This window comes from Apteryx mantelli, chromosome 16 (genome assembly GCF_036417845.1).
Source record: "Apteryx mantelli isolate bAptMan1 chromosome 16, bAptMan1.hap1, whole genome shotgun sequence".
NCBI classification, from domain to species: domain Eukaryota; kingdom Metazoa; phylum Chordata; class Aves; order Apterygiformes; family Apterygidae; genus Apteryx; species Apteryx mantelli.
In genome coordinates, this window is record NC_089993.1 from 15,266,126 (window position 1) to 15,282,472 (window position 16,347).

The 16,347-nt window shown below is 35.9% G+C and overlaps 2 protein-coding genes across 11 annotated transcripts in view; one reads left to right on the plus strand and one right to left on the minus strand.

Annotated features, from left to right (window-relative positions):
- GPR146 (G protein-coupled receptor 146) overlaps positions 1-5,889 on the plus strand; it is a 56,929-nt gene extending 51,040 nt beyond the window's left edge. For all 6 annotated transcript variants that reach the window (XM_067306183.1, XM_013950962.2, XM_013950963.2 and 3 more), the window contains one exon: positions 1,386-5,889. In XM_067306183.1, the coding sequence (XP_067162284.1) occupies positions 1,430-2,431 (1,002 nt within the window). In that variant the 5' untranslated portion in view covers positions 1,386-1,429 and the 3' untranslated portion in view covers positions 2,432-5,889. The remainder of the gene's footprint in view (positions 1-1,385) is intronic.
- The window catches only part of C16H7orf50 (chromosome 16 C7orf50 homolog), a 135,628-nt gene that overhangs the window by 86,540 nt on the left and 32,741 nt on the right, over positions 1-16,347 (minus strand). The gene's annotated exons all lie outside the window — the stretch shown is intronic.

A 16,347-nucleotide genomic window follows, 5' to 3' on the forward strand; every position in this document is an offset into this window, starting at 1 on the left:
AGCTAAAATTGCTGTATTTTTAGCCTGACTTCTGGCACAAACTAATGATATTTAGAAAAAAACGTGCAAAAACAACTACAATGGGAAGTAAAAATGCAATGTAACAGATTCTGGAACAAATTCTGTACTATAGCTGAAGTGTCAAAGGATTAGCACCAGTGAGATACAGCCATATATCTTTCTGTGTTTGGAAAACCCACACTGTGTAATTTAGCTGTATGGTTCATTAAATATAGCATATTTCCTAGTAGCATTCATTTTAATTGCACAATCTTTATTGTGGATTTGATTATATCTTGTCCTTGCTCTTTTTTGGAAAGAATTGTATGTGTACTTTTATTTTTTATACATACTAAAAGGAAAAAACACAAAATTACGCTAAGTATCTGACATTACCACAATACACTTGACATGGGAAATCACCTGCCACATGAATTCCACACTGGCCCAGAAATGGCCTAGCAGGAATAATAATGATGATTTTAAGGCTGTGAATGTTTGCAGTTGTACTTTAGAGATTATTTACTTCAGCATTTTGGAAAGACACTTTTCATGACTGTTTTGAAAAGTTTACTGATTTCGGTTAGAACGTTATCTCTTTACTGATAAAGACAGCTGGACAACATCTACTGAAATTAGCATATTTTTAAAAGAAGTCAGGCTCTTTTGAGAGGGGAAAGATAATTCTTGCCTTTTCAGAAAGTCAGGCTGCCCTGATATTAGGTTCCCCGGACTACAGAGGTCCATTGTTTTTTCAGAGCTAAATGGTTATAGGTTTGAAGTCAGAGTATGGCTAGACCCATAAAAAATTCACTACATTCCCCGATTTCCTCTAGTCTTTGTCAACCTTATCGCTGACCCAGTGTCTGTCCACTCCCACTGTACCTCCTCGGTTGTGCCTCCTAAGTTTTCACCTGAAGAGAGAGCTTCTTATTTATATTTAGTTTACCACAGAACACGACAGAGAACTGTATTCTGCAGTTTATTGCTGAGATTTGTGGCTCATCTTACATCCTTCACTTCTTCAGCCATTACTGTGTTACATAATTATTAGATGTATTAAAGATATTGTTTAGTAATTTAAAAACAGTGTACTAATCTTAAAATACTGATGTAATATACACAGAGATGTATAGTCTATGATTAACTGTTGAGTGTCCTGTAATGAATCATTTGCTTATTTCATTTTAAAAATTAAAATTTCAGTACATTTACTAATCTCATGAAATTCTGAGCCAGAGATGACTTTGTTCTAGACTAACAAGATCAAAAGGCATTTAGTCATTGACTTTTCCTTGAGTATAATCTTTGTTTTCTTCATACTACATTGCATTTCATTTAGAATGTAATACTGAACAATACTCTCACTATTTCTCTCTCCACAGGAAAGCTGGTAACCAGCAGAGAAGATACAAAAGCTAAAATCACTATGTGGAGCTGTGAAACATTAAATAGTACCGAGAACAGTGAGGACCAGCATCTCTGCCATGACTTCCATCTTGTGCTTTCCATCTTTTCCCTTCTCTACCTCATTATATGTTTTCCAATTGGCCTTTGTTACAATGGCTTGCTGGTCCTAGTTAACCTCTGTAACAAAGCAACTATGACTATGCCAGATGTTTACTTTGTCAATATTGCCATTGCTGGTCTCATCATCAACGCTCTGGCACCATTGTACCTTCTAGGTCTTGCCAATACAAAATGGGCCATCTGGAATTCCAACAATGAAGTTTATATTACCTTACTTATTTTATTCAACGTTTCATCTTTAGTTACCATGTACTCTACTACATTGCTCAGTCTGGACTACTACATTGAACGTGCTCTACCTAGAACTTATATGTCAAGTGTGTACAACACGAAACATGTTTGTGGATTCATATGGGGAGGAGCTATGCTTACGAGCTTCTCATCTCTTCTATTCTACGTCTGCAATCACGTATCCACTAAAATAATCGAATGTTCCAAGATGCAGAACAAAGAGGCAGCAGATGCCATTATGGTCTTTATCGGGTATGTTGTACCAGCTATTGCTGTACTGTATGCACTTGTATTAATTTTGCGAATACGCAAAGAGGCTACACCACTGGATCAAGACACTGGACGATTAGATCCATCGGTGCACAGGCTTTTGATTGCCACAGTCTGTACACAGTTCACGTTATGGACACCCTATTATGTAACTCTTTTGGTAAGCACATTTACTAATGCACAAGGAAGACTAGCGGATGAGAATTACAGTCGAATATTACATTTTACCAAGATTTTATCAAAATTTTTTGCTTTCTCAAGCAGCTTTGTAATGCCTCTGCTCTACAGATACATTAACAAAAACTTTCCCAACAAATTACGACGCCTGCTTAAAAAAATGCATTGTGGGAATCAAGGGTGTTCTCATGAACGCACAGTAGTACAGCAAGTTATGACGTAGGTATGAAAAAATCTCTGGTGTTCAGTTACTGCAGTCCTTAGTATATCAGTACTCAGGCTATGATATTGCTGTGTTGGCACTGAAAATCATTTATGTGAGGGTCCCAACCAGGGGGCCAGAAGGAGCCTTCCATTACAGTTAAATGAGACACAGTCTTAATTTTCAAATAGTTAAGTGTTTGCAGAAATCTTGTAAGGCTCTGGCCTATGTGCTGTAATACCTGTGACATCTAATATATTCAGTGCACTGAACTGGTTACAAAGCATAAGCTCTGTCTTCATAGTTCTAATATTTCTGCCTGAAGAAATAACTAAGCATTTAATTGAAATTTTGACTTAAGACAGCACTTTGTATCTTGTACAGAAAAAAGAATTATCTTATTTTCTGTACAAAGAAATAACTAACAGTGCTATCCTTGATGAAGTAAATGGCATTTTTCAATGAAGATGATCTAGGTGATCTTTAGTAAAGATCATATTACTCAATAATGTAAGTCCAAATAGTAATATGTTAATTATAAATTACATTATTTAATTTCTTTCTCCATCACTGAATCCCCTCTAAAAATGCCTAATTTACCATTTTCAGAAATTATATTCTCACACCAACTAACCTAAGATTTAACACCTATTTTAAATCAATATTTTCTAGATCTAGTAATTAACAATTTTTTTAATTATTTTTCCAGTGCTCTGTTTGCATCCTAAAACATTTCAACAATTCAGAAATATTTATTAACAAATTCTAGGGGAACTGAGAGACATTTTCTCTGCACATTAAAATGAAGGACACAGTGGTTTACAAAGTTAAATTAAAATTTAACTAGTAAAGAATGTCTGGCTAAGTGTTATGGTCCACATATGTTCATGTAACAAGAGTAATTATCTTAAAAATAAATATGTTTATGATTAACATTTTGTATTTTCAAGGGATATGTTTGCAACAAATAAATTAACTTCTCTTTAATCTAGGGCATCATTGGAGGTTTGGAAACCATACAAAATCCTTCAATACATACTAGATTTTAAAATGGGAGCAGCATGTATGCGTTCCAGTCAGCATCAGCTGACCTCTCAGAAATGGAGTGCCTCCCTCTGTATTGCACAGAGGTGATAAAGAAACCCAGGGTCGAATACCAAATTTTACAGTTTGGAGAGTATTCGAAATATATGAGAAACACAAACATGCTGCAGGTAAATTAGTAGTGGAATGTCAGTTAACCCACAATAACAAATTAGGAAATGCTAACCCAAAGAATTCGCTGTAACTGGTGTTGCAGTATGAACGGCAGAGGGAGCAGAAGTTAAACCCGTGTTGTCCCATCGGTTTGGGGCAGCATGACAGCTTTGGCACTGGCCCTGCTTTCACATGGCATAGTCATTTCATTGACTCATCTGTCACAACTCTCAAACTCCACATGACTTCATCAACAAGTGTGGCTTTTCAAGCTTCTGGTATAGAAAAACCAAGGAGTAAAAACAGAATTAAACCTTTTCCATTGCTCATAGCACAGTTTTATCTGATAATTTGCCCTAATGTATCAGCATAGAGACATGCATAAACTTTAAGTGGGAAGTCGCTGAGGTCACGGACTTCTCTGATCTTGTAGCGTCTCATATTTTATGGAAACTTTTTTAACCCTTAAAACCCTATACATTAAATCATCTATTTCTGTGGTGGGTTTTCTGCATGAAAACTATCCAGCACAATTATATCAATTTCCTTCATAGTTTTAGCCTGTTGATTAAAACCATGTAAAGGCAGGAAGCCTTTATCATTGTGTCTGATTGACGCTACGGCCTGTGGTGCCTCTGTGCTGACAGCATGCTGGCTTTCTTGTTTTTTGGTAAACCATTGCCTTTTTCTTTCCCTTTTTTCTCACCCCCACCCACCCAGCATAGGAGCTTTTCTAAGAACTGCAAGCTACACTCTAATTTTTAAGCATTCAAGCTCACCTTCCACACCAAAATGCAGAAATAAGAAACCTTTCCTTACAACTGTCTAGCAAATAGGCTCCTCTTCTTCCTACCAGAGGAAAATTTGGTTTCCTAAAGCACCACATTAAACCTCTCATGTAGAAGCTGTTAAAGAAATTCTGTCCTATTATGCAGGGAAACAAATTCCAGCAGGGAGGCACTGGCTTATCTGGTATGAATACAGGCTTACAGAACTGGGCCACTGCCAGGACTGTGTGGCTGACGGACAGCATTAAGTGCAATTTTAACTTCTACGTTGCTTTCTTACTCCGTTTCCTCCTTCTCCCAAGTCATCTTGCTTATTGTGTCTAATAGGACTGAATGGCATATTTATTTCTGCTCTTTTCTCTCCCTGTTAAGTTCCCTGTCTCAAACCACTGTTCTTTTATTATTTCTCTTCGGATTTTTTCTTGTGTTTTCCATCTGCATGTGCTGTTCTATTTGATTTTCTTGTTTAGTTTTGCTCCTCTGTTCCCTTCCCTACTTGGTCCTTTACTTTATCCTTGATACTACTCACCACTCATATTTACTTCACTAGACGACTGACTCTTTTATGACAGCTCAAATTTTATCACAATGATTTGAAATTATAAATGGATTTGTTTAGCAAAATGGAAGCTGCAATTTAAAACATGGAGAAAGAACAGGTTTTATATAATTTACTCTTTAAATCTCAATTTTGAGTTTTTCTGATGTCCTTTTTATTTCAGAAAAGTTAAGTATTTTTGCATATATCCTTGATAATATACTAAATGTGATGGCAATCATATAGACAAACAACTGTTATAATTTAATGAATGAGATTAATATGGACTCAATAAATATTTTTAAGAGTTAAAGTGATATATCAGTTGCCTCGAAGAAACTGTGCCATGGAACGACTGACTGCAGTTCTCTTAAGGAAATTCTGAGCGCTTGCAATACCCTCAACTTGGTGTCTCTTAAAAAGTGACATTCCAAAAAACAGCAACTTTGCAATATTTATACAAAAAAGGGTACATGAGCAAGTGCATTAAAATACTTTAGGAAATACATGGTATCATAAATACAGGGGAACTTTTATGGACCGATCTTTAATATACAAAGTTCTAAAAGTGGGGCCTTTCCATTTCAATACCTGAAGGGTTTTGTTGACTTTGTAAATATGGGCTTATCTATTTTGCATTTAAATAAATATGAATAAAGTATTGTATATATGTGCAAGATAAAAATCAGTCTACTGATGTAAAAAAAATCTGCAAAGAATTTATTAAATTATTTCTTAAAGAAAGTATCATTTAAATGTAAACCTCTGAACAATGAAGTGTACTGTATGTTACTGTATGTATATACTGTATATTAGAAAGTAAGCACAAGTTAAGTGCCATTATTAACAGTGTTATTTTCTCACAAAATTAAATTTAATATTTGAGTTGATCTATGGCTTACAGCCCTCTTGCTGAAGAGCCAATTAAGTCAAATCAATAAACTAACAAAAACGTTCATCTCCGCTTCTGCTTAAGTCATTAACAAAGCTAGTTCCAGACAGGTTCTTGTTGACTGATCTAGTACAGATCCTCGTTTCACAAGTTTCCGTTTGAGAACCAAATTGAGGTGAGCTCTGAAGAGGTAATGTTCTGTTAATGAAAGAAAGCAGTCAACCACTAGAAAATTTCTGTCTCCATTTAAAATGAGGGGACAGAATCTTCCGTATCATGTCATAAAACTATAGAAATGCAAAGCTTCACAACGGAACTACTGACTCGTACAATACTCTTAATAAAACGCCTAAGTGTTAAAGTCTATCTGGTCAGTAAGTGATTTTTTTGGCCTTCTTAATAAAAACCCAACTGTAGATAAGGTTAAACCAGTGTTGCTTCACTGAATTAAACCATCACAAACTACGTGACTTGAATGTCAAATCACACATATTGAATTATCATTTTTTCCAGATCACAATTCTGACATCATTCAAATCTCATTATTCATCAGCGTGAAGTTGGCTGGGGATGAAAGTAAAAAGAAATTCCCCAAACTGAAATGAAAATACCACTCCTCCATCCTCCAACCCCCCGAACTACAACTTTTTTAGTATAAAGAATCCTGCAACTAAAAGAATGGATTAATATCACACCACAAAAATACCAGGTTAGTGATGAATGCATACATTGTCCATGTCCTTGTCACATCATCTCCTCTGTGCTGCCACAGATGAGTTCATAGAAATCAACTCCCTGCAGAACTTCTCTTGGTTCCCTGAACAACATAGATGTAATAATGTATACCTTTGGCACTGCAAAGACTATTTACCTCTAAGAGTTTTAACATCCCTGATAATACATTATTTGCAGTAGCCACTGCATATGATCAAAATTATCAGTCACCATGGATCAATTAGTTTACCCCGCATATATGAAAATACTTGTCATTATACATTCAAAATTATTAATTACTTCCCTGTAAAGTGTATGCTGACAGTAAGTAAAGTAACTATTTAAAATGGTTACTGGTGAATTACTAAAAAAAACAACAAACGAATATCTTAGGAATCTCTTCCATAATAACAAAACAGTCCAAGACACTTACAAGCGTTAAGTCTCAGTGAAAATAAATGAAAATAGCAACTGTGAAAATGGGAATTGTAGTATTACACCATTTAATCAAAGCCTAGTATCTCACAAGAAGTCTTTACTTCCATACAATGATTTAAAGACTATTTCTTACTCCTCTAAATTGGAGAGCCAGCATTTCTAAACAAACACAGTGAGCAGTAATTTTCTGATGCTTCATTCCTCAGACCATTCTCTGCTGTAACCATTACACGTAAAAAGGCCATGTTTCTCATCTCGAGAAGTAAAATCCCTTTTATATAAAACAGACTTGGAGAATCTTAAATGAAAATGCAGCTCATTAATAAGCAGCAAGTTAACTAGCCTACAGTTTTGCAAAGGATGAACTTCAACATAAATGCAAGTAAACTCAACTGATCAGATACCGTCACTCAAGTCAACAGGTTTGCACTGGTACAAAACAGGCCAACATGGCATCAGAATCAGCCCTTTTCCATCAGCACAAAAAGATTTCACTGAAGACAACCATATTTTGGAGCAGTCACAGAGAATATATATTTAACTGTATCATATAAGAGAAAAATAGGCACCAAAGTTGACAAGAAAATATGATACCTATACCAGAGAACTCAAGGGAATGTAACTTTTGTTTTTAAACTAAGATTCAATTAAACTGGTTCTGTGCTATGGGCAAGTACATAATTGAAAACATTACTTGTCATTTATTAAAAATGAAAACAGTACAGTGGTCAGGCTGGAGACCTTCTCCTTTTCACTAACTTTATCGCAGTTGCACAGGATCAGTAACAGAAAATAAAAGCAGATTTTGGCTCCAAAGTTCTCACCTAGTCTCAGTTCTTCTGTTAACTAAAGACTTTGCAAAGCACTGACTTTTGCCTAAGTTTTTGCAGCTGTGAAGTGCTCAACACACTGATGAATCTGAAACATATGCACTAAGATTAATTTTTGCAGCTTTTTAGTAAGTGAAACTTCATGTATTTCTGACTATATCATACAATATTCTTCCTAAATGAAAGCAATCTAAATGTACAAAAACAACTGTGCAGACTACCATGGCAACAAATTTGAAGTGTGAAGTGTTTCCTCTGTTTTACTTCCTTTAACTTTCTGTTATATATCAGAACACTTTGACACATTCTGCATACATTAGTTTTCCATCAGGCGAGAGGATGATTTGTTATCTATTTTGTCATTCCACTTGCTTCCCCCCAAGCTTTTTTCTTACAGTCCACGTGATTTCCTTATATTCCTCCCTTACAAAGAATTGTTGCTTTTAATTACATTCACAAGCATACTCAAAACTATTTACAATCTACAACAGGCCAAGTTCTTGTATAATTACAAATCATGCTAGTAAGAGATTTGGAAAGTATCAGATTCTTAGCAGAGTATTTGATGATTCATTATACGGAAAGATAAATAAGAAACAGCATAAATACTGTCAACTCGGAGTCCTGGAGAGAGGAGAATATATAATAGGAGAAGAAAGAGAATACAGATTTACAGTTAGAGACGTCTTGCAAGAATACACCAATCTGGAGCCAAAAAGGTCCCACAGTAGGCATAATTCTGCTATGAAAATACAGCCAAAATGTTAGATTCTGGATAACTAAAGTTAACCTTCATAAATGCATTATTAAACTCCTAAATTAAAGTGTTTTTATCACAAATCCCACTGACATCAAAAAGAGGTTCTTCTATTGATCACTACTACGTTAGCCTAATTTTATTTACCAATTGTAACATGAATTGAAAAGCATAATTATAGCAGCTAGGCTTGCAAATTTTAGCTTAAACTTATCTTGAAGCTGGCAGAATTTCCATATTTGTTTCTTAACTTATCTTCAAAACTTTTTAAAGAAAAATTTGAAATTAAGTCTGGAATGGGAACTACAATATCAAAGCCTCGATGGAAAATGTTTTAGAAACTCCATCTGGTGGTCACTAGCTGAATACTCTTGAAGTTTACCTTTACTGAAGCAGTAAGACTAGTAAAACTAATTAAAGGATTTAAGTTAATCATTAGAAAAAAATCAATCCCAGGTTCTGGTTAAGCACATATACATATAAGCCGGTCCTGTCTGCAAGCAGTAAGAGTACTGCTACCAGCACCTGTAAAGCGGAAACAACATTACCCATAACTTTTACAACAAACTGCTGTTGTGAGGATGAAGTCGATATGAGAAAAATTCTATTCTAAGAAACAAACCTCAAAAAAATTTTTTGTGTGAATGTAACAGATATTTAACCAGACTATTAACTTTGATTATTCACAAGAGAGAAATATTTATTAAAAAAAGTATGTCTTGCATTTTTCTGTGACCCATTTGGAACTAGTCATGGTGGATGACAAGGTGCTCAAAGATCAAAGAAAGTGCCATTCCCATTCAGCTCCAGAACACTGTTATTCTTTCTAATTAAGTTATGGTTTCACTAGTTCACAAACAAATAGATTTCACACTTTATTAATATAAATTTCTAAAAATTTTCAGCTCAGCCAGCCACAATTAAATTATCATTCTAGCACCTGCAGTGCTATGCAGAGCTCAGATCTCTCATAAAAATTATTGTAATTAGAGAAAGGTTTTTTTTCATTCTTTATTAAAAGTAGAGTATTAATTGGAAACACAGGCACTTTTTGAGCTGTCATAGCTGAGTTGTCTAGATGATCTACCCATACTGAGGAATTTATTTTGTGATTGATAGAAACATTATTTTATAGTAATACTATATATATTTTCTAGTAATAATAAAGTACTGTTTATAAAACAACTTACATTACAAACAATACCCAAACAAGCCAGTATGAAATTACTAATGGTGAATCATGGGCAAGCAATTCTGAGATGGGAAGACAGCGATCAGACAGCACAGAGCATGGTTGTTCTAGAATATAAGGAAGAAATGATTTAGGACTTCATCCTAAAGGTAGTTATTAATAGCATTGAGTATGTATCAACATCTCCAATTTCTGCTTTTCTAACCCTATCTTTAAAGTTCCAAGTACAGCCAGAAAGACTGTCAAATTAAAAAAATTCACATAGCTCCACATACCCTATACTCAGTTTTTCTATTTGCCAACAAAGAAGTTGAAACAGCTTTCCAGTGAACTATCATACGTAATCAAAGCATCTGCATATCCAAATGCTAGTGCTAAGACCCATAAAGCCTCAGTTACCATGAAAAAAGCATAAGCATCTGAATGCCATTAAATAAATAAACTCACAGCGCAACCAAACCAAACATGCAAGGAATATAATAGAATGAAGGCATACAAGTTTTTTTGTTATAAAATGCAACCATAAGTAAAATTCCTTTAAATTTTTCAGAGCTAGCGATTTCAGTTTCTCTGTACAAACTTCCCCAGTATTTTTATGTCAAAGACCAACAGTTCCATGCTCTTTTAATCAAGGACATAAATTTGCTTGCTGTCAAGTAATAAAGACTAAACATACATAAAATTAAAAGCAAAACCTCTCACAAGAACAATTTTACAGAGCTACTTTCAACTGTGCATCAATGTAACAGGAGCCTTAGTGTACAGTCTCTTCTCAAGCATAAGGTGGGAATTTTTTCCGTGAATCTTGAGTCACTGCATTAATAGCAAGTGGCCCTGAGGTGCTAAAATGCCACCAAAAAAAGTCTCTAATATGTAAGCTCAGCCCTTGAATAGACCATCAAAGCATCTTTAACTAGCCCAGCTCTTTGGCTAATATCCCACGCAAGTTATTTGTTGTTACTTAATTACACTAGAGGAAAATTGAGATGGAAATACATGGCAGTTCATGAAAAATATTTATGAATAAAATGTGGACTATTTCACAATTCAAAATTCCAATCACACAGCAATTGCTTTCACCTTAATCACAGCACACCGGGGAATGGGCAATAACAGCTCTTGAATATTCCAAACCATTCCTATCATACTATACAGGCATAGTTACCTTAATCATAACCTCACATCAAAGAGGCAAGGAAGGATATATGAATCAAGAGCAGGAGCAGACAGGGCAGTCTAAAAAGAGACCTCAGACTTCTCATGCAGGGTTAGCTTCCTAACAATAACCATTAGTCTAGAGCTATCCAGTCCAAACCTTAGACTAACTGCAAGCTTACTGCAGCCTTTGGTCTCTCAGTCCTTGATGGCTGCAGCTATTTGATGCTGTAAGCAAGCAAGCAAGAGCTGTATTGCTCAACTGAGTATTGGGACTCTTTGCTGAATAACAGATCATAATGATTCAGAAGAAAGGTGAGCAAGCCAGAACTGCCATCTCCGTAATACTTTACTGCATAGATCTGCTTTAAGTCAGAGAATATAAAGACTGAAATATCAATGGTTTCAGTGTCTCATGAGCTAGCAGCCCTGAACCACATTTGTTTTAGGAGAGATGAGTTTCTCACCTGGCGTTTATGGTTATGAGAGAAAGAGATATCACTTGAAAATCAAACTTACTGTTAGGGATCTATAGTCTACTAAACACATCAGTAATACAGGACAATTAAAGAAACAGTAGTTTTCCGTCAAAAGAAAAAAATGGTGTCTCACATCTGCTTTCTTTATAATGATGTCAGTCACTCTGCACTGGATATATGTATTTTGCCACAGAAAGAATAACATGGGTTAAAAAACAAACAAGAGCTTTGCCAGCAGCAGCATACTGTAGGTGGCTAGTACAATTCTGTTATCAGCCAGTCCTAAAATATTGTCACAGAATATCACAAATATTTAACTTCAACAACTTCTGCCTTTCCTGCCTCCACCCTATCCAGAACAGCATTATCATATATTAACCTTATCCATTGACAGCGTATATACTAATACATACTAATCACTAATCATGAATCACTAAGTCACTAATGAAAATAATACTAAATTTATGCATCATCCCACACATTTAACCACCATGTTTTGCACTGTTATAAAAAGTTGAATTAGCTCCTCATTTATATAACTAAACACTAGTTTGTTTTGCCACTGTTTTCATATGACTTGCACCCTGTGATCATTCAAGCAAATCAAGCTGAACTGTTTTATTGTTTAAGAAAAGGCACAGCTGATCACAAAACCAGCAATATCTTGCTTCTCTTTTAATATTGCATTAACTTTGAAAATAACAGGACAGTTAGTTGCTGTCAAAACTACACCATATAAATGTTAAGGTATTTCTGATTAAGTTTTGTCCGTTTTCAGGGACAAGGCAGAATTGCAGCTACCAATGTGGAAATCAGCATGGTCTAAACAGAACAAAGAATATGGAGCTGGGAAACACTGATTTTCTAACTCCTGTTTCTCCTATGGCCTTCAATTTATTCCATCAACTTAGGAGAATAAATTTCCAGGAGACAAGTTTCTGCACCTGTAAAACGTGGATACTTTCCTATGTTATTCTCTGGATTAATGTATGTACAGCACTGAAATTGTAGTGTGCTTCTTTGCAGGCTCTCGATCATTTCCCCATTCAAAACAAAGTATGATAAATGTTATTTCCCTCTAAATACAATTGAATAATGAAACTAAACACAGCCCCAAATTACTCCCTGCTGCTGCCGCCCAGCAGAGCCGATGTGATGGATCACGTGAGAACGCAGACTGCTTCAGTGGAAAGGACAACAACCAACTGCTGCCGTAGCTGTGGAGCGTTATCCCATGCATGCACATGATCCGTTCTGGAAGTTCAAGTTAGTATCTTCCAGCTGAGGATCAAATACTTTCTTAAGTTTTCCTGCAATTTCCTAAACAATCATTTGACTACGTTTAGGCAGTTTAAATGTGATCTCTGTACAGCCCTAAGTCCTAGGAAGAATAAGGTAACACTTGAAATTTGCATCTTTTATGGAAAATCAAGAGAAAAAATCATTTGCCTAACTTACATACTATTAAAATGCATATTTTTTCCTTAACCCGTATTAACTATGTGAAATTAATGACAACAAAAGAAACCAGGATTTGGGTACACCTCAAAAAACAAATGCTATGTACAAAACAGGTACACTACGCAGCCAGCGTCAAGTTTTTCAGTAACAACTTGAAGGAACTACTATAAATGAAAGGGAAACAATCTACCCTGTTCCACAAACCACACTAAGATGATCACAACCAAAGTCAGCAAGGGAATTAGGGTATTCTGAATAATGTATGCTCATTGGAAACCACCCAAAAGCTGAAGCATCTCTGGGTTATTAATGCAACCCAGGACCATCCGCACACATCTCTACTTTCAGAAACATATTTAGAGCAGTAGTGCTAACCTTTGGGTGAAATGTAAACTTAGTGGTGAAATGTTTTCCCCAGGCAACCTGTAACTTCATTTTTGAAATCTAGACTCAGATTCATTTGTTTCATGTTATTTCTTTGTTTTGAAGTGTTTTGGCTCTATTTTAACATGTTTTTCTGTAGAACATATTAAAGTGCAACAGGTAAGATATTATGAAGACAAAGAGCTGATCAAACACTGGCCACAAATAATCTTCTTATCCTACAGAAGCTACTGTAGATTTTCAAGAGATTTAAACAACAAAAATGTTCTTCTCCATGGGTGTGCTGGTATGAGAAAGGATGATGCGACTGACACTTTCCAAAAACAAGGGTGCATGCACTAGAAAAATCATACCCCAACCCTTTCTTGCTCATTTATATCTGAGGTTTTAAAAACACTATTCTACACAGCCACTAAGATGACTGATGCTGAGCCAGACCCAAAACATACTACAGGCTCAAGATCCTGCCTTTCAACACTTTATAGTCATTGCAGAAAATCTTGAAAAATAATTTATTGCATGTTTGCATTACTTGGAGTGTTCCAAAAGCCAGGACCCACGGAATCGGGGGGGGGGGGGGGAAGGGAAGCACCCTATTTTTAAAAAGAAATCTTAACATTTTTGACATGCATGACATTTGTGTCAAGCTTTTGTCTTGTTTAGTAAGGGGGGTTGTCTGATATTTACTCAACTGGATTTTCCTTTTCATGACTTCTAAATAGCACACTTTAAAAAAAACCAAAGTAATTGCAAAGGCTGGTCTACATGCATAGGATTACTTCATGAACAGGAAGAAAAATCCACTGGATGGCCTCACATACTTAGAAATAGCTGGGCCAAACACTACTTCACTGTTTTGAAATATCTAACTGCAGAGGATAATTTGAACTTTAAAGTCACATGACGAAACCATAGGTTTGCTAAACATGCAACGTGTATGGTTTGAATCACTTAAACCAAGTTCCTGCTTCCTTTGCGAACTGAATGTTTTTGTAGTCAGCGAGCGTCTGGATTTTTCATCTTGATGTACAGCAGCTAAAGAAGCGATTGTAATACATACCCTGCTTTCTGCATAAATAAAAAAGGGCTGTTTCCTCCAAACAGTAATTATATTTCATCTGACTATTCACAGTGAAAGCCTCAGCCAATTGTATCTGTGGAGCATTTTCTTGAAGAGGTAAGCGTTTTATCTTACTTTGAATATGCAATGCTTTTTTCATCATAACAGGATAAAATTGTGATGCTAAGGTTGTAATTTCCAGTTTTTAGTTTTCCCTTCATTAACAACATTTGAACTGCACAAGATAAAATACCACATCTGGGAAACATCCTCATAAAACTGAAATTAGTAATAAAGCTCAGCTTTAAGTAGAGTAAAACAAAAGGCTGTTTTTCTATAAGTAATTAACTCCCATTGAAGTGATGATAGTTAGATAGTTGGATAGGCAAAATACTGTTCAGTGGTCTTGGAAAAAGACTCTAGCCTATGCCTAAGAGCAGACCTTTAAAGGATGAACATTGTTGAATAATGCTAACCACACTGCAAAAATTGTATGGGGCAGGAAACACGTCAGCAATGCTACTTGAAGATTATGTTCAGTTACTGCCAATTCATTTACAGTCTGGAGAAGTAAAAGTATAAGCTTTCAGTTTCTCAGAAAGTGATCGTTTTTCAGAAGTTAAAGGTAGGATTTCTTAAACCTTTACAACCTCATATATTTTCCAAAATGTAGGAATTTTGTCATGGTGAAATTACAAGAAAAACGAGTGCAGTGCTTTACATTTCAATCTTTAGTACACTGCAACGTGCCCCATCTTTTAACTTGGCAGACCTCGTAAAAGCAGGAAGGATAAATTCACATACCTTACTAACCCCCCACCCCCACCCCCCAAAAATTATCTGCATTGTTTTCAATGGTTGAAACTGCACATGCCCATGAAAGGCTGAATGCCGCAAGGAATATTGTGCATACTGCTTTACGACGGACTGAAAGAATATTTTTCTTCTAAAGGCTGGTTACGAAACGCAGAGACACTGCCCTGCCATGTAGGAAGAGTTCTAGTTGCCAGGGAGAAATTCCCTGTTTTAGGAACGCTTCTGTAGGCTTTAAATAAACTAAAGTTTACTTGAAACCAAGATCTCCATCTACAAGAGTTAACCATCAGAGGGGAAAAAAAACAGGAACAATGAACCCTTACAGACCAGGTCCTCTCGATACCGAAAGTAGCCTTTTCACAACTTGCTATTTTTAAACTGCCTTCTAAACACTATACTCATTTGCTCAGCTCCGTCTGTTGGAATTGAAGGATAATGTATTAGCTGTGCTTCAGAAGTAAAAATCAAACATGTTCACTTTAACTGCTAATGCAAAAGGCAAATCGGATGATAGTGGGGGAGCATAGTGCCAGAAAGAGTCAAAACCCAAAGAACAGAAGGTGAGGCAATGTGAAGTTAAAGAACGATTAACAACATGAGACTTATGATCAATTAAACCAAAGCAAGGGGGAGCAGAGGTAAAGCAGGGACAATGTGCCGCTGGAGCAAGACAATACAGAAAATAAAATGCAAATAGCATATTGAGAGTTCCCCTGCATTTGAGATACAGGACAGTAACCTCGGGATAAACACGACTAGGTCTGCGTTCTGCCACAGTTTCCATGTACATGAGCTTTGACAAGCTATTTCGATGTCAGTCTCAGCTACCAATGAATAGGAGAAGCAATGAAGTCAGTATGCCTCACATGTTGTGAGGAAAAATGCAGTCATGCCTTGTGGTGCTTACACTGCAACATGACAGATTCCACAGAAAATAAAGGACACGGGCCCCCCGCCAAGCACACCAAAAACATTACAAGCGTTTTGAAATAAAATGTATGCCACTACAGTAAATTTAAGAACCTGACAAGAACTGAGGGAATACCAGATCTTAATTGCAGCAAGAGGAAAAAGGGATAATGAACTCCTTATTATCTCATCATGGAAACTCTGAAAGTATTTTGAGAAAAAAATGTATTCTGCTGTATGGACATAATGAAATAAAAGATGTGGGAAACAAAGTGCCCTCCATTGCTCCATTGCTCCCATACCAACATATCTTTTTACTTTAAATTA